Source organism: Metopolophium dirhodum, chromosome 5 (genome assembly GCF_019925205.1).
Source record: "Metopolophium dirhodum isolate CAU chromosome 5, ASM1992520v1, whole genome shotgun sequence".
In the NCBI taxonomy this organism is placed as follows: Eukaryota; Metazoa; Arthropoda; class Insecta; order Hemiptera; family Aphididae; genus Metopolophium; species Metopolophium dirhodum.
The window spans coordinates 36615759-36641321 of NC_083564.1; the positions used below are offsets into that span (position 1 = coordinate 36615759).

The following is a 25563-nucleotide window of genomic DNA, read 5'->3' on the forward strand; positions in this document are numbered from 1 at the left end:
AATGCATTTACCTGCGGGCGCCAACACCCTCCTTCAATTTTTTTTTTTTGTTATGTAACTCTAGTGGAATTTTTTGTATAGACTTTGTAATGTGTATTCCTACAATATTATTTTTTTTTAAATTATTTTTTGTTTTCTAAATTGCATTTGCCTGCGGGCGCCAACACCCTCCTTCAATTTTTTTTTTTTGTTATGCGACTAGTTGAATTTTTTGTATGGACCTTGTTATGTGTATTCCTACAATAATATTTCTGTTTTAATTTTTTTTTGTTTTCTAAAATGCATTTGCCTGCGGGCGCCAACACCCTCCTTCAATTTTTTTTTTAGTTATGCGACTAGGTGAATTTTTTGTATGGACTTTGTAATGTGTATTCCTACAAAATTATTTTTTTTTAAATTTATTTTTGTTTTCTAAAATGCATTTGCCTGCGGGTGCCAACACCCTCCTTCAATTTTTTTTTTAGTTATGCGACTAGGTGAATTTTTTGTATGGACTTTGTAATGTGTATTCCTACAATATTATTTTTTTTTAAATTTTTTTTTGTTTTCTAAAATGCATTTGCCTAAGGGCGCCAACACCCTCCTTCAATTTTTTTTTTTGTTATGTGACTAGTTGAATTTATTGTATAGACTTTTTAATGTGTATTCCTACAATATTATTTTTGTTTTGTTATGTAACTCTAGTTGAATTTTTTGTATAGACTTTGTAATGTGTATTCCTACAATAATATTTTTGTTTTAATTTTTTTTTGTTTTCTAAAATGCATTTGCCCGCGGGCGCCAACACCCTCTTTCAATTTTTTTTTTTGTTATGTAACTCTAGTTGAATTTTTTGTTTGGACTTTGTATTGTGTATTCCTACAATAATATTTTTGTTTTCTAAAATGCATTTGCCTGTGGGTGCCAACACCCTTCTTCAATTTTTTTTTTAGTTATGCGACTAGATGAATTTTTTGTATGGACTTTGTAATGTGTATTCCTACAATATTATTTTTGTTTTGTTATGTAACTCAAGTTGAATTTTTTGTATAGACTTTGTAATGTGTATTCCTACAATAATATTTTTATTTTAATTTTTTTTTGTTTTCTAAAATGTATTTGCCTGCGGGCGCCAACACCCTCTTTCAATTTTTTTTTTTTTGTTATGTAACTCTATTTGAATTTTTTGTTTGGACTTTGTAATGTGTATTCCTACAATAATATTTTTTTTTTAATTTTTTTTTGTTTTCTAAAATGCATTTGCCTGCGGGCGCCAACACCCTCCTTCAATTTTTTTTTTTTTGTTATGTGACTAGTTGAATTTTTTGTATAGACTTTTTAATGTGTATTCCTACAATATTATTTTTTTTTTAATTTTTTTTTGTTTTCTAAAATGCATTTGCCTGCGGGTGCCAACACCCTCCTTCAATTTTTTTTTTAGTTATGCGACTAGGTGAATTTTTTGTATGGACTTTGTAATGTGTATTCCTACAATATTATTTTTTTTTTTGTTATGTAACTCTAGTTGAATTTTTTGTATAGACTTTGTAATGTGTATTCCTACAATAATATTTTTATTTTAATTTTTTTTTGTTTTCTAAAATGCATTTGCCTGCGGGTGCCAACACCCTCCTTCAATTTTTTTTTTAGTTATGTAACTCTAGTTGAATTTTTTGTTTGGACTTTGTAATGTGTATTCCTACAATAATATTTTTGTTTTAAATTTTTTTTGTTTTTTTAAATGCATTTGCCTGTGGGTGCCAACACCCTCCTTCAATTTTTTTTTTAGTTATGCGACTAGGTGAATTTTTTGTATGGACTTTGTAATGTGTATTCCTACAATATTATTTTTTTTTTTGTTATGTAACTCTAGTTGAATTTTTTGTATAGACTTTGTAATGTGTATTCCTACAATAATATTTTTGTTTTAATTTTTTTTTGTTTTCTAAAATGCATTTGCCTGCGGGCGCCAACACCCTCTTTCAATTTTTTTTTTGTTTTGTAAGTAGTTGAATTTTTTGTATGGACTTTGTAATGTGTATTCCTACAATATTATTTTTTTTTTAATTTTTTTTTGTTTTCTAAAATGCATTTACCTGCGGGCGCCAACACCCTCCTTCAATTTTTTTTTTTGTTATGTAACTCTAGTGGAATTTTTTGTATAGACTTTGTAATGTGTATTCCTACAATATTATTTTTTTTTAAATTATTTTTTGTTTTCTAAATTGCATTTGCCTGCGGGCGCCAACACCCTCCTTCAATTTTTTTTTTTTTGTTATGCGACTAGTTGAATTTTTTGTATGGACCTTGTTATGTGTATTCCTACAATAATATTTCTGTTTTAATTTTTTTTTGTTTTCTAAAATGCATTTGCCTGCGGGCGCCAACACCCTCCTTCAATTTTTTTTTTAGTTATGCGACTAGGTGAATTTTTTGTATGGACTTTGTAATGTGTATTCCTACAAAATTATTTTTTTTTAAATTTATTTTTGTTTTCTAAAATGCATTTGCCTGCGGGTGCCAACACCCTCCTTCAATTTTTTTTTTAGTTATGCGACTAGGTGAATTTTTTGTATGGACTTTGTAATGTGTATTCCTACAATATTATTTTTTTTTAAATTTTTTTTTGTTTTCTAAAATGCATTTGCCTAAGGGCGCCAACACCCTCCTTCAATTTTTTTTTTTGTTATGTGACTAGTTGAATTTATTGTATAGACTTTTTAATGTGTATTCCTACAATATTATTTTTGTTTTGTTATGTAACTCTAGTTGAATTTTTTGTATAGACTTTGTAATGTGTATTCCTACAATAATATTTTTGTTTTAATTTTTTTTTGTTTTCTAAAATGCATTTGCCCGCGGGCGCCAACACCCTCTTTCAATTTTTTTTTTTTGTTATGTAACTCTAGTTGAATTTTTTGTTTGGACTTTGTATTGTGTATTCCTACAATAATATTTTTGTTTTCTAAAATGCATTTGCCTGTGGGTGCCAACACCCTTCTTCAATTTTTTTTTTAGTTATGCGACTAGATGAATTTTTTGTATGGACTTTGTAATGTGTATTCCTACAATATTATTTTTGTTTTGTTATGTAACTCAAGTTGAATTTTTTGTATAGACTTTGTAATGTGTATTCCTACAATAATATTTTTATTTTAATTTTTTTTTGTTTTCTAAAATGTATTTGCCTGCGGGCGCCAACACCCTCTTTCAATTTTTTTTTTTTTTGTTATGTAACTCTATTTGAATTTTTTGTTTGGACTTTGTAATGTGTATTCCTACAATAATATTTTTTTTTTAATTTTTTTTTGTTTTCTAAAATGCATTTGCCTGCGGGCGCCAACACCCTCCTTCAATTTTTTTTTTTTTGTTATGTGACTAGTTGAATTTTTTGTATAGACTTTTTAATGTGTATTCCTACAATATTATTTTTTTTTTAATTTTTTTTTGTTTTCTAAAATGCATTTGCCTGCGGGTGCCAACACCCTCCTTCAATTTTTTTTTTAGTTATGCGACTAGGTGAATTTTTTGTATGGACTTTGTAATGTGTATTCCTACAATATTATTTTTTTTTTTGTTATGTAACTCTAGTTGAATTTTTTGTATAGACTTTGTAATGTGTATTCCTACAATAATATTTTTATTTTAATTTTTTTTTGTTTTCTAAAATGCATTTGCCTGCGGGCGCCAACACCCTCCTTCAATTTTTTTTTTTGTTATGCGACTAGGTGAATTTTTTGTGTGGACTTTGTAATGTGTATTCCTACAATAATATTTTTTTTTAAATTTTTTTTTTGTTTTCTAAAATGCATTTGCCTGCGGGTGCCAACACCCTCCTTCAATTTTTTTTTTAGTTATGTAACTCTAGTTGAATTTTTTGTTTGGACTTTGTAATGTGTATTCCTACAATAATATTTTTGTTTTAAATTTTTTTTGTTTTTTTAAATGCATTTGCCTGTGGGTGCCAACACCCTCCTTCAATTTTTTTTTTAGTTATGCGACTAGGTGAATTTTTTGTATGGACTTTGTAATGTGTATTCCTACAATAATATTTTTTTTTAAATTTTTTTTTGTTTTCTAAAATGCATTTGCCTGCGGGTGCCAACACCCTCCTTCAATTTTTTTTTTAGTTATGCGACTAGGTGAATATTTTGTATGGACTTTGTAATGTGTATTCCTACAAAATTATTTTTTTTAAAATTTTTTTTTGTTTTCTAAAATGCATTTGCCTGCGGGTGCCAACACCCTCCTTCAATTTTTTTTTTAGTTATGCGACTAGGTGAATTTTTTGTATGGACTTTGTAATGTGTATTCCTACAATATTATTTTTTTTTTTTGTTATGTAACTCTAGTTGAATTTTTTGTATAGACTTTGTAATGTGTATTCCTACAATAATATTTTTGTTTTAATTTTTTTTTGTTTTCTAAAATGCATTTGCCTGCGGACGCCAACACCCTCCTTCAATTTTTTTTTTTGTTATGTAACTCTAGTGGAATTTTTTGTATAGACTTTGTAATGTGTATTCCTACAATATTATTTTTTTTTAAATTTTTTTTTGTTTTCTAAAATGCATTTGCCAGCGGGCGCCAACACCCTCCTTCAATTTTTTTTTTTGTTATGTGACTAGTTGAATTTTTTGTATAGACTTTTTAATGTGTACTCCTACAATAATATTTTTTTTTAAATTTTTTTTTGTTTTCTAAAATGCATTTGCCTGCGGGCGCCAACACCCTCCTTCAATTTTTTTTTTATTTATGCGACTTAGTGAATTTTTTGTATAGACTTTGTAATGTGTATTCCTACAATAATATTTTTTTTTTAATTTTTTTTTGTTTTCTAAAATGCATTTGCCTGCGGGCGCCAACACCCTCTTTCAATTTTTTTTTTTGTTATGTAACTCTAGTTTAATTTTTTGTTTGGACTTTGTAATGTGTATTCCTACAATAATATTTTTGTTTTAATTTTTTTTTGTTTTCTAAAATGCATTTGCCTGTGTGTTCTAACACCCTTCTTCAATTTTTTTTTTAGTTATGCGACTAGGTGAATTTTTTGTATGGACTTTGTAATGTGTATTCCTACAATATTATTTTTGTTTTGTTATGTAACTCTAGTTGAATTATTTGTTTGGACTTTGTAATGTGTATTCCTACAATAATATTTTTGTTTTAATTTTTTTTTGTTTTCTAAAATGCATTTGCCTGTGGGTGCCAACACCCTTCTTCAATTTTTTTTTTAGTTATGCGACTAGGTGAATTTTTTGTATGGACTTTGTAATGTGTATTCCTACAATATTATTTTTGTTTTGTTATGTAACTCTAGTTGAATTATTTGTTTGGACTTTGTAATGTGTATTCCTACAATAATATTTTTGTTTTAATTTTTTTTTGTTTTCTAAAATGCATTTGCCTGTGGGTGCCAACACCCTTCTTCAATTTTTTTTTTAGTTATGCGACTAGGTGAATTTTTTGTATGGACTTTGTAATGTGTATTCCTACAATAATATTTTTGTTTTAATTTTTTTTTGTTTTCTAAAATGCATTTTCCTGCGGGCGCCAACACCCTCTTTCAATTTTTTTTTTTTTGTTATGTAACTCTAGTTGAATTTTTTGTTTGGACTTTGTAATGTGTATTCCTACAATAATATTTTTTTTAAATTTTTTTTTGTTTTCTAAAATGCATTTGCCTGCGGGCGCCGAAACCCTCCTTCAATTTTTTTTTTATTTATGCGACTAGTTGAATTTTTTGTATGGACTTTGTAATGTGTATTCACACAATATAATTAATTTCAAATTTTTTTTTGAATCATGTTTAAAGACTTATTTATAATTATAAGAAAACTTAACACCGAATTATTAAAATCATCCGGCTTCCATCACTATACTGTCAATCAATTTTGTTGACCCAACCACAGGAGCACACACCCAAACAATTGAACGCCTTTGGGGATCGGCAAAGTGGCGAAACAAAAACTATACGGGATCAGCTCGCCATCATCTAGATTCATACCTGACTGAATTTGTTTGGTGACAAAACCTTGGTAACGATCCACCGTTTAATAAGATTTTAATGGATATTAAAACCTGCTTTCCTCCTCAAAAAAATTATTAACTACATTTTTATTTATTTTTTATATTATATTATTACAATTTTTTCTATACACATTTTTATGCCATTTTATCGTGTTTCAAAATAGATTTATATTATTATTCAGAATAGATTTAACCTATATATTTTATATATTTTTACTGCGGTAGTCGAAATAACACGGATGATCATATAATAGGTAGTCTTGGAAATATTTTGGTAATCGAGATAACAAGGTTGTGAACCTAAAGTACCTAGTCGAGATACCACGTAGTACCCAATTTTTATACATTTTGAAGTTTATAATAATACTGTTTAGTTTTACTGCAGTATTGGCAGTTGCAACTTACAGTGAATAAACTTGTGTTTTTTTAAAGTTAAAACGTAAACATTTAAAATATATGGTATGGATGAAAATGAAACAAAATGTGCGTGTGTTAAAATTAAGGCATCAATGAACTTATGGAATTGGAACAAGCATTTAAAGGCTTGTAAATTGAATAACATTAAAAATGGTGCAGGACGAACGCAAGATATAAAATCTTTTTTTCACTACATTTAAGTAAGTACTTATAAGTTCTATTAACAAAATATTACGTTGTTTTTACTTTTTACCCAAAATAGTGCTAAAGTATTACAATTAATTTCAAAATTTACAGAAATATTATGATACCTAATTTAAAGGGATTTTTTTAAATATATAAGTAACTTAATGTCTTCATGACTTATCAGTTCATCACTATTTAGGTAGATGGTTTAATATTTTTGGTCAAAATCGTAGTTTAATACAATTTGTAAAAAACATAATAATATTGCATATTTTTTAAATAATTATAATATGAATCTACAAATGTTATAGATTTTTATTGCCTATAAGTCCAGGAACTACTTATCAGTTAAACCTAGGGCTGGGATTTGTATGTAAATACATATTTTTACTAAAACATGATAAATTATTTATTGCAAATGATAGATTCGTTTCACATGTTTTGCAATAAAAAAGATAAAAAATAAATATTTTATTTTATATAATTTTACATATTTTTTCATAATTTGTAAAATGTCTGCTTTAATTTTACATATTTCGTTCATTTTGACAATTTTGGTGGTTTAGTAGTAGTAGTACTGTAGTAGTATTGATTAGAAATTAAAAACAATGAATTGTATTATTCAAAAATGATTTAGAATTGTATTTTAATTTAACACGTCAACATATTTTTAAATTTTTCTTACTACATATTTTTTATTTTATACTACAGATTTTGGCCATTTTAATTACATATAAATGTACTTAATTTTGGTTTTTTATTACGTATAAATCCTAGCACTAGTTATAACTTATGTATCTAAAATACAAAATACCTAACTTTTGTTTATATTATGCAAAATGCATTAAATTGAATTTGCTCCCGTCTCTGTTTTCTTTTAAATATATTACCTACCTATTTTAACTTTTATACAATAAGATATTGAATCATAAAAATATATTAGGTAATTATGTATCAACAATAAAATTATTAGGTATTTACTTTTATTTTAAAAGAATTCCAATTATTTCAATAAAAAAATATTCAAATTTACTAAGTTGGAGCCGGTTAACTTTTTTTCTCATGAAGATCATGGTTCATGGTTATATTAATAATGTATCTACATTAATTAATTTTATTATATTCACTCAATTTTCACAATTGACTTTAAACCGTTAAAATAAGTAAGAAATAAGAAATTATCTTGACATTTTCAATAACTACAGGTTAGTGCATACAAAGTACAAACTGGTATCACATGAATTTTTTTTTAAATTAATATCATTAAATTTAATTTTTAGTTTAGATTATTGTTGAAAATATTACATTTAATACTTAACATTTAGAATATAATGTATTATTATATAATATTTTCTAAATGTAATGCATATATTGATATGTAATATAAGTACAATTATTAATTGGTTCAGGGGTGATACAGGGTTATATAATATTTACTGTGTATACCAATTAAATACCTATAACTGACATAACTTATCCACTAAAAAACTATGAATTCACCTTTTGGAGAGCAGTGAAAAATTTTTTAGGGTGGTTGGTGTAAAAATATTAAATGTGAGTCAAGAAAAAAAAAGTTCAAGCCGCCACTGCTATGGTGTAACCATAGTATACCATACCTAATCACAATAATTGTTCTGTGATATGTGGTGATATCATAGATAATAATAAATAATTATTATAAGTTTCGTGCAAGGTGTATAATATTGATAACTGGTATTATACCTACATATGGAAAATATGGGAAATGTAATAATGAATACGTTTTATTGTATTTAGGATGGTTACGATACGCGCTCATTATTTGAATTAAGAATTTATCGAATTAAGAAATCTGCACTCAATACAATTATCAATTTTGTATTTACATAAAAATCTGTGGCCTATTAAGTTATCATACGCTCCCAGTGCTCACCTCACTCAGGCATAGTTATTAAACATATAAAATATGGACTGAATTCTCATCTTCGCTTAAAAATTTTAGGCCGAAATTAGTGCAAAGAGAAACGATGCTTTTAACTCGCGTCTAGTACACAAACTTCTGAGAGGTAAAGATACTAACATTTGTGAGTTATGGCCAGTTGCATTTATATTATGTGGGCAAAAGGGAGGAGCCTCCAAAGTACGTCCAAGTTGAAGAGCCACAGACCACAATTTAATCATGATATTTTTGTTTTTAATCAAACGAAGGCTTAGAAGTTCATTTTTAAGTAACAAAACTATATTATTTTTAATATTATATTTTTATTCATCAGAGTATCAGACTCTTCCTAACATATATTCAACTATTTAGTAGTTTAATGTCTGTAGTTTAAAATATTTTTTACATAGTTTTAAGTTGTTAAAAAACAACGTTTTTATTAAAAACTCATATTTTTTATCCTTATATTTCTTTTTTACTTTTTTGAATGACAACATAGAGTTTTAATTTCATTTTCTAAAGCAGAATATTTTTCTAAGTATTTTGATACATAAAAATCGAATTTAGGACGAGTAGTTTATGAGTTATAAGTATTTAAAGTTTAGACAAACGGAGTAGTGGACAAACATTTTGCGGGGTAACCCAGGCAGGCAATACAACTCCACTCTGCCCATCTAAACTTTAAATACTTATAACTCATAAACTACTCGTCCTAAATTCGATTTTTATGTGTCAAAATACTTAGAAAAATATTCTGATTTGGAATATAAAATTAAAACTCTATGCTGTCGTTCAAAAATCTTAAAAATATAATTTTTTTAATAAAAACGTTGTTTTTTAACAATATGAAACTATGTAAAAAAATATTTTCAAAAACATTAATACTTTTTGAGATAATGAGTATTTTACGCTTAATGAATCACCCTGTATAGTATATACTCATTATCCTTGCGTTGACAGTTACAATCATATTTTTAATTTTTTAGTATTTGGACACAACATTGTCGACCCCTTAAACCCAGTTGTTGTACCAACAAATGCACACCGACGTAAATCTAATGTATTCTGAGCTGTGAAAATGTTGTAAGTACCTAATTCTTAGACATTAATAAATAATAATAAATTCTCATTACACATTTTTTTTTCTGGTATGAAAATATTTAATGTTTATGTTTATTTATTTATTCTAAAAAAACTATACAATATACTTAATAATTATTCAATTCAAACATTCATTTAAAATTTTAAAAATAAATGTAATATGGTTAGTATTAGAAGCAATAGGTTGACAACATACATTATACTTGAACTACACCGAGAATTATGATAATGAATATTTTTATGTTCTTGAGTTTTCATTAATATAGTGTATTGATGAAAAAACTTTTTTGTGGTGAATGCAAGTATTATGCGAGAAAAGCTTTTCATTTTGAAACCAATACTCCAATAGGTTATTTATTTCTTTCTTTGTTTTAGGGAGACCGGTTGTCTTGCAATGTCTCACTGTTTCACTCTAAATTTAAAAAATAAATCAAAAAAAGTTAATTTTTTCAATGTTATTTTTTTTAAAAATAAATAAAACAATACCCGGAGATAGTTGACCACTTTCAATGGACGGCAACAATGTAGATTATTTTCTTTTTCCAATTGCATCAACTCTAAAAGTTGTTTAAGTTCCTCAGCACCATATGTTGATATATGAAGGGCTACATCTGTGATATTTATATCAGGATTTTCAGAATCATCTGTAAGAATTTGAATTCCTTTTTTTATCGGTGTTATATTTTGTCAATAAACCATAACATACCATTAAATACAATAACAACATTAAAACCATTCTTAACTATTCTTTTATCTGTTATAGTATATTTATCAGCTGATGGTTCGTATGAAGTATCCAGATCCATTAGAAAGCGATAATTTTTTTCCCCCAAATATCTACAAACATTCATAATTTTAATTAGAATTATAAATTTCACTTTTTGGAATCAATCCATAAAATATAATCATACATAATATTATAGTTCAATACAAATATACAATGTTACACTAAAAACTCTTCAGTCACCAATGAACTTAATAATAACCATCTTAGGTCTGAGTTATCCATAACTAACCTAACCATGGTACAGGCGCACCACAGAGCCAAGCATTTTAAATTGCTGACATAGGTATAAGGAATCTGTATTTGGCAGTGACCAAAATATCAATGACGCTCCGTATGCGTAGAAATCGCACTTGAGTAGTTTTTTTATCTGTATTTAATCTTCTTACATAGTACATTTTAAAGAGAAAAAAACAAAGTAGAAAAGTAATAATTACTTTTTGCTAGTTATAATTGATTGATCCAACATTTTAAGTGGTATTTCACTATCAGCCAATTTCTGGAAAAAAATTACAGCTTCTTGAAGGCGACAAATATTTAGAACTTGTATTTCATTACGCACACAACAAAGCCAAATGTTGTCCTCTATTTGACCAATAAGCATAAATTCTGATGAGCTATTTAAAAAATAAATGTTTATGTTATTACCTATATAAGTAAGATAACCTTATATATATAAGGTATACATATTTTATATTTGATTTATTTAAAGGTTAATATTTAATTTTCATCAAATCGATTATTTAACAAATTTAATTTTTACACTAACATCATTGTTGGCTTCTTCAAAATATTTCTTTTAATCTCAGATAATTCTACGTTAATTTGGGTAGAATGCCTTTCAAGATTCTTAGAGATAGATTGAAATGATTTTTTCGGTAATTGTACATCATTTGTTTTAGTGGATATTATCACATTTTTCTTTTCATTTGACAATTTTTTATACCTTAATTTTTCATCTTCGCTCAAACCACCCCATAACCTTGCGAGTTCTTTGCTTACTTTTGTAAATTCTATTCCTGGATTTTCTTGAATAACTATATTAAAAAAAATAAATTTAATTCATAGTTATGTATTCAAATATTAAATTTAAGCTTGTAAATGTTGATAATTTGTAAATGTTAATACTTTTAACTCTCATTTCCCTGGCAAACAGTGTAAATCCTGACATCTCTTTGTTTCCCATTTGACTGCTTACACTACGAATAGTGTCACTAAGATCTTCTTCAGGAATATCTAAAATGTATTAGTATATATTATATTTACTGATTTCATAATTTTAATTTTATTTAACAATAGTTAAATTTATATACTTTTTATTAATGTGGACATAAATTAAATTAAATATATTTTTGTTATTTATAATATAAATGTGTTATATGGTTTTCAGGTGTTCAAACTTTTAATATTTCTGTTCAAAGAACAAATTGATTACAATAATTTAAAAAATATAATAATTAGTCAAGACATAATATTATGTAGTATTACATTATAATTTAAAAACCTATTTCCATTTATCAAAAGAATAAACATGGATAAATTAATTTACATTTTGTAATTGAAATATATTCTAAATAAGTTCTAACCCACTCTTGCAAAATACAGAAATGGAAATAAATAAAATACCTCTTGTTGTTCTTTTTGATCTGGGTTGAGGAACCCATGACTGTGGACGATTTACTAAATGATTAAGACCAGGAACTTGCTCATCAGGAACAGAAACTGTACGAAAAAGTTGTTTGAGTTTTAATTGTTTCATACTGCTATTTGATGAATTTACTGAAATATTTTCTGAGGATTCATCATTTATATGCACTGGATTATAATTTTTCATTATAATATTTTCATCCTTATGGGGTACTAAAAAACATTTGTATTTTTTCAAGTAACAAATATTATAAATCAGTTACATGTTAAACACAGTTAAACTAATGTTTAAAATACAAATAATGAAAAATATTAATATTTAATACCAGTTTGAGAATGAAAAATTTCCGTTTCTGTATTCATTTTTAGCATACCGTTTCTGTCTAAGGTTTCAAGCAATAAATCAGATTTTAACACAATTCCACTCTAGAAATTATTTTTGTTATACTTCCAAGACAATAAAATATATAAATATAAATACCTCTAATGGTTTTCCATTCAGAACTACATCACCTTTACTCCATTGAGAAATTGATATATCTTCAGTATTAAAATTTTTAACATTTGTTTCATCAGATTGAATTGTACGAAAAGGAGAAGTACTTCCAATATTCAATAACTTTTTACGATACTCTGAAATATCATCAGTAATTTCCACACTGTAATTTTCTAAACATTTATTGTCACTTTTATTTTTCTTTGATATAAATGGCTCTTCAAAATCAATATCTTCTAAGCTTAATTCCTTAACAATTTGTGTATGCTCGTCATTATTTGATACAGAGTTAAACGATTCATTGCTAATAATTTTAGTCGACTCTGCATTTGGGATAAAAGAATCATTAGCCGGAGACATTAAGATTGGAGATTTTTTTATTTGGAATTCTTCTGAATCACAAGGTATTTTTCTTTTATTATTTGGATGTCCAAGGACTTCATTAATATTAGACTGATCATTCTCTACTTTATCATTATAATAATACTTAGTAATGCAGTTCTTAAGGTTGAGTAGTATCATATCCTGAAAATTAGTTTTTAATTGAATTTGAAATGGTAATAAATTTATTAACATTAGTAATGGACTAATGATTAATGACATTATAATAACAGCAACGAGACTAACACAGTAACAAGCTTTGTGCCATAATAATCAATATGTTGGTGTAATTTATGTCATTATAGTTGATATTTGATCATTTTCAATATACTGCACCTGATTATGAAATAATATTCTAGATTTATCTGGTTCCAAATTTATGTCAATAGTTTCAGGTGGGATGGTTATAGATATAAGACACGGCAAGTATTTGCCTGGAGGTAAATAATGTCCGAAATAATTGTTGAATTCTCCAACAATAAGCTACATAATGTATTTAAAGAAAACAAATTATTTAGTCACCAATTAAAATAATTAAAAATCAACTTATTTGTTGATAATATGTATTCTTACTTTTTCAATTTTATTGTCTCTGACTGGTCTTTTGTTAACATATAAATAAATTGCATCAGCAACATTTGTGGTAAAAAAACAATTTTGCACATTTATATTTTGTACGGGTAAAACTGTATCAATATTTACCTAATGTGATTAAATGATTATGAATTAAAGTAATATCAAATTATCTGATTTCAATTACACCAAAAACTAACCTCTTCGCTTGTAAACGTCAAGTGCTTTACATACTTAGTCATTGACGATGACCAAATTTGGCCAAATGTCACCGTCAAATCGATGGCTGAAGTCATTTGCCACAACACTGATTTATTATGAACCAGAGAAACACGAACATTTTGTTGAATAGCTGCTAATGATTTAACAATATTTTCAACTCTTCGTAAATCATTAACACATTGTTTCTTAGAACTATAAATCTGTTTTCGAACTGGCAACTTTTTGAAAAGGTTTACTATTTTGATAACTGTACCTATTAAAAACATATACCATTAAAATTAATTTTAAGTAAATTATAATAAATAGTATACAATACTATCTACAGCATCCGTGGAAAATACTAGTATATACCATTATACCTAGTAATTATCGTCAAGAAACTCCAAGACTTGTCAATATTAGATAATATAGGCAAAAATATTTGCTTATATATCAATATTAAGAACTACGTATCAGAATCACTTGCAAATTATAAAAATATAATTTACCAACCCTTTTGGTGATGACAAATTGTACTATCCTTCACACGACCATTGCTGTCCATGTTAAACGATTTGGCATATTCATCAAAATCTGATTTTGTAATAACAGTCACATCAGCTACAGCACAGATGGAACTAAGAGCTTCGCCGCGAAATCCGTAGTAAGTCAATTTACCTGTTTAGTAAAAAAACTAGAAAAATGTATTCTATCAGAAAATATAAAAAAAAAACATGGCAAACCTAAATCGGATATTTCGGATATTTTGGAAGTGTAATTACGCAAACACATGACATACACGTCGCTGTGTGAAATGCCAACCCCGTTGTCACGAATTTCAATCTTGTCCAGCCCATAGTTGTCCTAAAACATCGAACAATGTGTTCAACGCAACACAAAATTAGTGGTTTTTAAAATGATTATATCAATATTCAATAATATTATGTTTATTTATGATTTTTAATACCAGACGTATATCGATGATTGTAGCATTGGCGTCAATAGAGTTTTCCATTAATTCCTTTACCACCGACGACGCCGACGTAATGACTTGAGTACTACTTATAAGTTTGATCGTTTCCGACGGTAATTGTTTCATCGACATAACTTTTCCTTTCACCTCTGTAATTAATGACTGTCTAGTCTCGGTTTCGAGATTACATTTGAAAAGACGATAAGTGAGGACGGAGTTAAATAAGTACTTGGTACACGTCTCGAATACAACTATAGAGGTAAAAAAGTAACAACAATAAAGTAATTTGAATTCACAAAAAAGCGCAATAGCTTATCAATTATCACGATTTGTGTTTATTATGATAACGAATCTTTAGACTGTCGTGGTCCAAGTGTCCAACCAAGGTGTATTGATATGTCCAACTTAGAGATCATTTATATATAATTATATTATCTAGGCTATCTAGTCCAACCCATTGACCTATTATAAATTATTATTATTTATAATAGGTCAATGGTTTAACCACAGACCTATAAACACTGAACTATAAATACGTATTTAGCATAGAACAATATTGAAGCGACACTCGATCAGCTGATTCGGTTTACGTTTGATCTGAAGTCTGAAACTCCGAACCTAGGAACTAACATGATGTTAGATCCTTGTTTACCCGTAATCAGAAAACACTTACTCAAGGGTCGACCGGTTTACCATTCCTTATTTCACATGACCCCCTAGAGACCATGTTCAAGGCCACAATCACCCGATCCGAGCAATTCACGGAGTGTCGTACCCGCCGACTACCAGCTGGTATTTAGTTCGGTGCCTATAAAGTATAAATTAGTCCAAACCACAGATATCCATAATATCATACATTTATACTACTTTTCACGAGGGACCGGCGGCCGATTAAAACTGGTTCGCCGCCGCGCATCTCCCACCAACTATCCATTGTAAGCGTGATCACGTGGTTCTCGACGCACCAATCGAATCGTTTTACATGCGCTATACGGTCTCTCGTGGAAAAGAGTATAGAATAATCAGAACAATAATTTTAGGTTATATTATAACTCGATGATTCAAGCATTTCGAGCTCGTTAAGGTGGTTGCTACGGAGTTTGTTCTGTGGTAGTGATTACTGTCGTAGGTACGGACGCGGTGCAACGAATCACTCCGGCACTTGTTGCGTTAGTCGTCAAGTACCAATTTGACCATCTTATTCAGATTGTACCGAATATTGCACAGACAGCGTCCGAAAATGGCGAAAAATAAAAAAAAAATTGAATACGAACGACGCCTAAAGGAATTGAAAAAAGTACGTCCCTTTAATATTGCAGTACATTATAAACGAGATAGGTATCTTAGAGATAGCGAACTGGTCTCGTCTTACCTCTTACGGTCTACAGATAAATCTCGTTTTAAAACACAATAATAATTATTGTTTCGTTTGAAAGTGTGACTATTTTTCTACGAACTTTTTAATTTATTTTTACCTATTTTTTTCTGCCTCCATTTTGTAGAAGTTGAAACCGTACCGCAACAGCCGTACTGTACACCTACTCCGGGTGATCACAGGATCATCCAGTCTACGTTTGGATAAGTACTGGGAAAGCCTAGAAAGTGTGTTGACTGGGCAATACAGTCCTCTTGCTGTCCAAGAGAGAATTCAGAGTGTAGTCAACATGATTACTGAGAATGGAGAGTACAATAACACCATAACATCCCACTCCAACTCGATAGGACACTATATGATGAAAGAATTTGATCACCTTAATTTCGACTCCAGAGTAAACGTGTCTGACAATGTGACACATGTTGAAATTGACTCAAAAGCCAATGTGCTTGGCAGTGTGACACATGTTAACATCAACTCAAAAGCAAACGCGTTTGACAATGTGACACATGTTGAAATTGACTCAAAAGCCAATGTGCTTGGCGATGTGAGACATGTGAACATTGATTCAAAAGCCAGCGTGTTTGACAATGTCAGACACTGTGACATTGACTCAAAAGCCAATGTGCTTGGCAGTGTGACACATGGTAATATCAACTCAAATTCAAATGTGGTCGACAATGTGAGGCGTGGTACCATTGACTTGAATGCAAACATGACCAACAGATTAAAACACTTACACATTGGCAGTTGTAATCCAGCATGTTATAAAAGGTTATAGAAGAATGTATTTAGTATAATAGTTATATTTATGTAAATATTTATATTATCTTAGTAATGAGATATTACTTATTGTTCACATAATTAACTGTAGCATAATAAATGGTAATGTACCTGATGAACATAAAGTAGCTAGAATCGTACCGATTCATAAAAAAGGATATAAAACTGATTTCACTAATTATAGACCAATCTCTATTGTAGGAATTTTAGCTAAAGTCCTTGAAAAAATAATTAAAAATCAACTATTAGAATACTTGGAGAGAAATTAAATAATATTTACTGGACAATACGGGTTTAGAAAAAATTTAGGAACAGAAGATATAATTAATATAATGAATAGAAATCAAATAAAAAAGGCAATAAATAAAATAGTTATTGATCTTGATGATAATGTGTGTATCAATAAAATCATAAAAAGTCAATATGTCTAAACATAATATCTATAATATTTTAATATGTATGCTGATGTACATTTTTGTTTCTAAAGTTTTTTTTTTTTTATCATGTTATTTTTATTTGCATAAGTATTTTACTTTAAACGAATTGTAATATCGTTGAACTCCGTATACCAGATGCTTAGATATTTATTTTATTGTAATTGTTTTGGCTGAATAAATAAATTAATGTATGTAACAGATTACTATGTAGTAATTATATTTCACGTGGATTATATCACTAGAATAAACAACTATTTAATTTTACTATTCAAATTGACTACGACTTATTTCAAATCATCATCTTTTGGATCTCTGACGGGGCCACACGTAACAATATATAATTTATATTTGAGTTTAAATTGTTTATGAATAAATTAATCAATGTTCTAGTACTGCTATGGCAGTAGAACTATTTTTATTTTTTGCACAAGTTTTGTACAATGTATAATTAATTAAAATCAAAATATTAATTGTAATCACAATATTTACAAATACAAAAACGGCACATTTGAAAAATATAATCTTTATTAAATACTACCATAAAATAACATGACTACCTATCGATATATTGTAATAACATATTTTTTATATTTTTAAGCTATATACCAAGAAAATAACAGTTAAACATTGAATATTTGAAAACTGTACTTATTTCTATATTCAAGCACAAACGCTTAAATAGCTTGGTAAAATCATAAGACAAAAGTTTAAAAATTAGTCTGTAGAAGGTCAATGTAGGAAACTACACCATTTGTTTTGTTAGGTAAAAACGTCTATGTAAAAGATTACACCATCTTCGTTTTTAAGGTAAAAAGTTATTTACGCAGGATCTTACATTTGATAGTCAACGTGTTGGTACCTTCATATTCCATCTTAACTCTGAGGACTGTCAGCCGGTCAGGTGTGATTGTATCTAGCGAGTTAAGAGAGATAGCTTGAGTCTTATAATATTTTAGGGTGAGAAAAGTTATACCCTAAGGACGGTCCGTCCATGGAAACAATCTCGGCATACTTGCATACGTTATCATATCGTCTGTCCCGTTTATGTAGTTGTAAATTTCTGTAATAGCGCAGCCAACAGAAACGAGACCATTGCGATATGAAACTAAAGGAAAAAGCATGGTGATCGTGTAGATTGTACAGGCAGTACATGCATATAATATTATATAATAGGCTTATTATGCTTTTTAAAATAAATTTTGTCACGGAATTATATTTGATTTTGATCAATATTATGAAACCTATTATTAATATTTTGAAAGTTTGTTATAAAATAATCAAATAACTTAATTTATTAGAAATTTTAATATCGAGCTGAAATCATGTAATTTGTCCAAACCCCCGCCCCCCCACCCTTTATTTTACAATGAGGACTTCTGCAACACTGGTTAAACACTTACGGAAACACTAAAAAATAAAAATGTATGATCCCAAACAATATAGTTTTTGAATTTTCTTTTATACCTTTTGCCACTATAGTCTATTTTAGAGCTCAAGTCTTGAATACCTAAAGCCAATTTTATAAATTAAACTATCTAAAAAGTAAAGTACAAGTATGAATTACAACTTTACAAGGATACTTTAAACAGTTTACTTAGGTACAACATTAAATATGAACATTTTCCACATGCAGTAAATATATTTTTTATTCAATTGTACACTGGAAAAATGTGATATTTTATCACTAACTCAGCCTCATAACTTTATGCGACCACAGGTGTTCAAAGATCTGTGTAGGTCAATTATCATCATCAACGCCACATATAGCATCAATTATGTTGTATCCAGTGCTGTAAAAATCATAGATGCAGGCGGCGCACAGAACTGGGGCCCGCCGGTTCAAAGTTGTCAACAGATGATTTTTTGTTCATTTGTCCATCGATTTGATTCATAATAATTGTATTTGATTTCATATAATGAAAATGCAAAGGTCTGTCCGTTTTGACAAATATTTGCAAAATTACTTGCCCTAGATTTGTTGATTGTTTCAATGGAGGAAACTATTGATCGGTTCTTTAAAATTCAATACATCCACCAATGGTATTCTATATTTAAGGAGTAAAGAATACTCATAGTGTGAAGTCAGTCCGTATTTGTTTTATGTATGATGCTCAAGAAAGAGGGGCCCAACGTCATTGGCTCTATAGTTGCGGCACTGGTTGTACCTACTTCTCTCCGCATTGTAACAATAACATCAAGCTTGTACTTACATGATATTAATTAAATTAAAAACAATGACAAAAGGTTAAGTGTAAAAGCAATATCATATATTTGATTAACAATATGACATAGATTGAGAACCCGTATAAAAAACATTCACCAAGACTACATCTAATATTATTTTTTTCTGGATAATGTACACTTATTATAGTTTATAACAGTAAAAATACCCATTTAAGTTTTTATTAATAAATAAGTATTTAATTCATAGATTGGCACATAAAAATGATTTTAATTTAAGTATAAAGTTCACCATTATTAAGTAGCAATAATATAATAAATTGTTATTGAGTAAATCTATAAATTTTAATAAAACATTAAAATTATATCATAACGTAAAATAATACAAATAATAACCAAACAATAAACAAATAATAGATATTTAAAAAAAAAATGGTTTAAGTGACTTCATACTATGAGATCAATACAAACAGAACGTTAATTTTATATAAAAAAAAAAATTGGAATGAAACATTTTAATCAACCATAGCGTTTAAAACAAATCTAGAAGATTACTAGGTCTTCCAGTTACTTCCCATACAGTTGCTGATAATCTCCGAGAATGTTCCAACACACAGGAAGCAGTTGCCAGGCCCAAATGCACACAGAATAGTTCAAAACATCGTACTTTACCTTTTGGAATTCTTGGGAAACATTGTTCCAAAAGCTTCCTAAAAACATTAATTCAGTAAATAAAACTTTTAACATAAAAAATAATTTTACCAATTTCTACTCACTCATAGTAATCACCATTTAATATTCCTGGAAATAACTCTGAAGCTGTAGGTTGAACTCTAGGCTTTAACGATGTACCCTAAAATAAAAATTAATAGTCAAATAGGGACTGGATGTCGCTGCCCTAAAATACATTTATGAACTAATTAAAAAAATTACCTATAGACCCACCTTCATTGATCTTAGAAATTATTTATGAGATATGTAATCAGTAGCACAACTAGGGGGGGGCTTAGGTTCCCCTATTTTTTATTATCGAGTATATTTGTGGTTAAATAGTTTGAAATTTATCTAAATATTTTGAAAATCCATTGTCATAGTACATAATGATAATATACTACACATAGTGAAGTAAAGTTTCCAGTCACTATGAATAATATTAAAATTAAAATTTATATTTTTGTATTTAAATAATATTTATTGTTAAAGGAATTTAACATAATCTTAACCTTGATATCTTTAATGATACAAAAAAACTTTCAACAGTTAATTATATCTTATGACTTTCTAATAAATATGTAATATACATCCTATAAAATATATTAAGTGGTATTATTTTAAGTAAAATATGTTTAGAATTAAATAATTAATTTTAGTGGAATTAGTTAATAGCTATGTAGTTATATAATAAATGTTTAATACTTAATAAAATAAACATAAATATATAATTAACTCCTCCATTAAAAAAAAATCATAGTTATGCTACTGGGTTTTCCATATATACTTGATAAAATAATGTGATATATTGCAGTTATGGCAGACACTAAAACGTAGGGAGTCTTGGCCAGAAAAGTTGCAAGAACAGCTGTAGACTTGGATAATAAGTACCAATTTCTCACTTGTAAATAAAATTGTTATTTATAATAGAACCACTTACCGATTGATCCTCAAACCATAAGAAATAGGAATATGTAAAAGTGTTATCTTTCCAAAGTACAATAAAATGTCCATCTCTTAAATGCTGTCGACTAAAATCGATCATGGACCATACCTAAGTAAAACAAAATCATATTATTTTATAATGACTCAACTTAATAATCAAATACATATGTCAAGTTAATTTATGAAATAACTTTTTTTTTCACCTTTTTTTTAGTAAGTTCAAGTGTTTCTTGTGATGCAAACTCCAAACCTGGAGCAATCATCCGATGAGACATTCGATCTACATAAATAAAATGTACTAGACCTGGGAATTCTTCTAAATATTTATTAATATTCAATGTTGACCTTGTAAAATAAATGGAATTAAAGAAAATATATTTTATCTCATTTAAATGAAAAATACCTATACAAAATAACATGTTCAAAATAAAATTAAAAATAAACAAAGAATATAATAGTGTATAGTTTCTAGACAAAATTTTTTCTTTTATATACTTTTTATTATTTATTTTAAATTATTATTCACCTAAATGGTTTTATAATTTATTACTTTATTTAAAAGGATATGATCTCATTGTAAAATTGTTCATCGCTTTCACCTCAAAAAATGATGTATAATCACGTAACATTACAGCAACCATTGCAGAAGCTTCACTCACTGCCTCTTTTGTATAATTGTCAATCAATGATTCGTTGAGCATGCAATGATGATGGAGATCTTTTAAACTACATATGATATTCATGTTGCTCGATTCTATAGCAATTAATGATGAACTGTCATTATTTTTAAAGTAATCTAGGTATTTCCTAAAAAATCAAATTAAAATGTATGTAAATTATCGGTTATTGCCTAATACTAAAAAAAAAAATATGATAATGTCAATACTTTTTTAATGGCTCCCATCTAGTAGCTAAAGTGGTAATTATGGCAAGTACACTTCGAGTCGGTGCAAATGGAGCATTTTTCTTTTTAAACAAATCAATAATTTTTTTCATGGAACTATCAACTGTATCATATGCAATTTTAAGGGCTTCGCGGTCTACAGTTCCTCGAATTTGGATTTCTTGGATTGTGCAAAATGATGTTAATGAATCGATTACACTACTATTAAAAACATCATTTCCAATCTAAAATAAAAAGATAATAGTAATAATTATTCATTAATAAAAAGAAATTATTTTTAATTGATTCAATATTAGTGTGAATTCAGTATTACCTCATGAATGATAAATAATGGGACACCATCAGTAATATATGACAAGTGTACAGCATTTAATTTTAACCCATGTTGACCCAAAAGAATCAGTAAGCTGTTGATTTTGTTTCTTGGCATTGGTACATCTGAACAAAACATACATTAAATACTTACTTTTGATTTGTAACTGTGTAGTGTGTTGACTTTTTAGATCATATACTATGGGGTTGGAGCCATTTGATTTGATGAAACATATATTATTAGCAATAAGTCTATGAATTAGACAACTAAATGGTGCATGCGTAAAGACAAATATCACATATTTATTATTTAGTTATTTAGATTGATAAAATAAGATAAGCCTAAAATCATAGACCTATTAACTTGGATTAATACAAATATAATGTGCAGTTTTTATTATTATATGAATTTTTGATGGTATTTGATGGTTTTAACTAATTATTTAAAAGATTATTTTTTATAACATAATATATTATGTTTATAAACTGAGTTTGTAATACTATTAATTAATGATAATACAAATAAACTAAGATTAAATTTAAAAAAATATTATTATCTGTTAAAGCTATGAATGAAGTAAGTTAAGACTGTACAATAACTTACTTGCTTGCAATAAAAGCCAAATATTAAACTAAGATTCATTTGCCTACTATCGCTGTCGGTTAGTGTGGCTTATTATTGATTATTATTTATTAGATCATACCATGACGGCATGATCACTGAACAAATTAAATATTATTTTTTTAAGAATTCATAATTTAATTATTTTTCAAAAACCTTTTTTGTTATCAATATAACCAGAAGAATCATAAAATACTATATTATGTATATATTGTTGCTTATATGTATTTTGAAACTATTACACGAGCGAGTACACAGTTTACACATTTACTCCATCCATAGTTTATAATACATATTATAATCTAAGGTTACCTAAGTATTTTCTATAGGCATTCAGAGATATTTCTTACCATTTTCCAACTGTAGTGAATTGTCTTTTTCCACAATAATTACATCAAGATCTGATTTATCTTTAGGTTCTGAATCAACCGTTTGTATAGCCTCAGCTAAGAGTGCTAAGAATAATGTATCACCCGCAGACAGATCAGTTGCATTTCGACTAAAATCAATAAATTAAAAAATAATAATACAATTCTAAGACTTAAAAAGGTACATATTAAAAGTGAACAATAGATGGAGACTATAGTAATTACCTAGAATACAAAGTCAAAAATTTCTGTCGAACCATTATGAGTATATGAACCCTAGAAAAAGCAGATTTTGCTTTCATTTTCTCGGCTGCTGTTTTAGCGGCTGTTAAAGCAGCTGTAGAAAGTTCTGCACTGACAGTCAGTTGTTCAACAGCTTCAATCAGTACACACTGTTCTTCATTTGATCGTTTTAACCAAACATCTAAAAGCTTAGAAACTAGAAAACGGCGACGGCGACTATATTTCAATCTAAGACATAATAGGTATATAATACAATGTACACATAAATAAATTTTAACCTTTTTAAACTTACAATGAAACATCAGAACCACAAATTCTTTTTATAAATAAAATTGATACGCTAAGTACTTTTTGCTGCCAGGAAACTTCTTTGTCACCAATATAAATGAATAAATGACCTAAGTACTGTAGGAAAAAAAAAAATTTAACTATATAATATACTTAAGATGTGTATGCATATTTATCCTATAGTTGATTTGGTTACCTCATCAAATACAATATTTGTTCCATTTTGACATTGCATTGAGCTATACCGATTTGAAAAATGGCAATTCATAATTCTCTGGGACGTAACCATCGGTGAAAAAATCTGAAGTATTAAGTCTGGATCAATTTTATCACAGTCTTCTTTTTCATTCTTAAAAATATAAGACAATATAATATTATATTATTGAAATAGTTAATACAAATTATAACATCATTATAAGTACCTACAACTATCTACTGTTTACTGAATATATAAATGTTATACTGTGCTCTAGTCCGTCCTACTTGAATATGGTTATGTTGTGTGGGATCCTCACACAACCAATGATTGAAAACAATTCGAGCGAGTCCAAAATAAATATTTATATTTTGCCAGTCCCATACTACTCATACTAAATATTCTTTGTCCGCCTCTTAATTACACTATGGTTGCAAACAAACCAAGCTTTTCTACTTTGGATGAGCGTAGGTACTCTGCAGGTTTACTAAGAGAATACTAAATGGTACAATTGAGGCTTTCGAGCTTCTCTCGCTAATTCCTTTTAAAGTACCTCAACGATTAACTCGATCCACTGTTTTTATTTCTTCTACCTTGCAATTGAACTGTTAAGATTAGGAACGCCAATGTAGACCTAATTTATAGTTTTAAATTTTTATTTTGTATATCTTTGATTGAGTCACTCAAATTGTAATTCTGTAAGTAATGAATTCTTATTTTGCTAATGTTAAGATAACCTTTGTACTATATTTAAGAAATCTTACGATTTAACCGTAAATAACCAAGTACAAGCTGTAGGTACATGTTAATGTAAAAATGGGTTCAGCCCGTAAAATAATAAATAAAAATAAAAATAAAACAAAACAAAGACAAAATACAAAATAAAAAAAACTACAAAAAATTGTACCTCTGTCGGTTTAATAAGGTCCTGCGAAATTCCGATTTTCCTAATGTGTAGGCAGAATTTCGTGTCGCATTTCATGAACACTATGTCGTTTAAATGGTCAAACACCATAAGACACCGCATGATTGTTATTCGCTGATGCTGAACGACACCGGCTGAAAATTACAAAACAATAATAAATAATAAAAACTTTTCGCGGCGGACGTCAAAGACAAATAGTCGTCACTCGTCGACTGACGACTGTTACGTAAGCAGTAAGTACGTAACTTCGAAACATAATATTATTTACACTACAAGATTAAGCGATAAAGATACCTGTTATCGGATTATGTTGAGTACACCACTACACCAGCTGAGTCCAGGCCAACATTGCAGCTGCAGCAGCAGCCAGCTAATCGAAACCCACTCGGTGTCAATAAAAAGAATGCGCGCGCAAGTGTCCGGTCGCGCCGTGGCGCCAGTCGGCGAGATGGATGTCGTGTGATCACTTGCCCTTATCAGCGGCAGACGGCGGGAATATGGGCGTATCGGCGTATCTCTATTCTCTAGTCTGTATAAGTCCGAACATATTATATTATAATATAGGTCCAAAAATCTCGGTGCATCAT

At 28.4% G+C, this 25563-nt stretch overlaps 3 protein-coding genes across 6 annotated transcripts; 1 reads left to right on the top strand and 2 right to left on the bottom strand.

The window, feature by feature from the left end:
* Positions 1 to 9677: 9677 nt before the first annotated feature.
* Positions 9678 to 15556, bottom strand: LOC132945089 (PMS1 protein homolog 1-like). 3 transcript variants are annotated; one of them, XM_061014716.1, is made up of 16 exons: positions 15360 to 15556; positions 14681 to 14937; positions 14457 to 14577; positions 14227 to 14391; positions 13713 to 13987; positions 13513 to 13641; positions 13276 to 13422; positions 12544 to 13083; positions 12389 to 12488; positions 12042 to 12275; positions 11544 to 11651; positions 11185 to 11452; positions 10853 to 11032; positions 10338 to 10468; positions 10118 to 10293; positions 9678 to 10043 (listed from the first exon to the last, which is right to left on the bottom strand). In XM_061014716.1, exons 2-16 carry the CDS (start codon positions 14816 to 14818, stop codon positions 9870 to 9872), a joined length of 2886 nt encoding a protein of 961 aa, XP_060870699.1. In that variant the 5' UTR covers positions 14819 to 14937; positions 15360 to 15556; the 3' UTR covers positions 9678 to 9869. The 3 variants fall into 3 exon arrangements, with proteins under 3 accessions (XP_060870699.1, XP_060870701.1, XP_060870700.1); XM_061014718.1 differs by lacking the exon at positions 15360 to 15556 and having other exon boundaries at positions 11362 to 11452; positions 14681 to 15343; XM_061014717.1 differs by lacking the exon at positions 15360 to 15556 and having other exon boundaries at positions 10118 to 10275; positions 14681 to 15340.
* Positions 15557 to 15767: 211 nt separating this feature from the next.
* LOC132945090 (uncharacterized) lies at positions 15768 to 17554 on the top strand. The gene is made up of 2 exons (XM_061014719.1): positions 15768 to 15983; positions 16189 to 17554. Exons 1-2 carry the CDS (start codon positions 15927 to 15929, stop codon positions 16840 to 16842), a joined length of 711 nt encoding a protein of 236 aa, XP_060870702.1. The 5' UTR covers positions 15768 to 15926; the 3' UTR covers positions 16843 to 17554.
* Positions 17555 to 19556: 2002 nt separating this feature from the next.
* On the bottom strand, positions 19557 to 25425 carry LOC132945361 (BLOC-3 complex member HPS1). 2 transcript variants are annotated; one of them, XM_061015080.1, is made up of 13 exons: positions 25271 to 25425; positions 24959 to 25110; positions 24052 to 24204; positions 23860 to 23972; positions 23550 to 23795; positions 23307 to 23455; positions 22336 to 22460; positions 22005 to 22246; positions 21685 to 21925; positions 21322 to 21465; positions 21114 to 21227; positions 20239 to 20315; positions 19557 to 20172 (listed from the first exon to the last, which is right to left on the bottom strand). In XM_061015080.1, exons 2-13 carry the CDS (start codon positions 25076 to 25078, stop codon positions 19995 to 19997), a joined length of 1902 nt encoding a protein of 633 aa, XP_060871063.1. In that variant the 5' UTR covers positions 25079 to 25110; positions 25271 to 25425; the 3' UTR covers positions 19557 to 19994. The 2 variants fall into 2 exon arrangements, with proteins under 2 accessions (XP_060871063.1, XP_060871062.1); XM_061015079.1 differs by lacking the exon at positions 25271 to 25425 and having other exon boundaries at positions 24959 to 25252.
* Between the last annotated feature and the right edge of the window lie 138 nt (positions 25426 to 25563).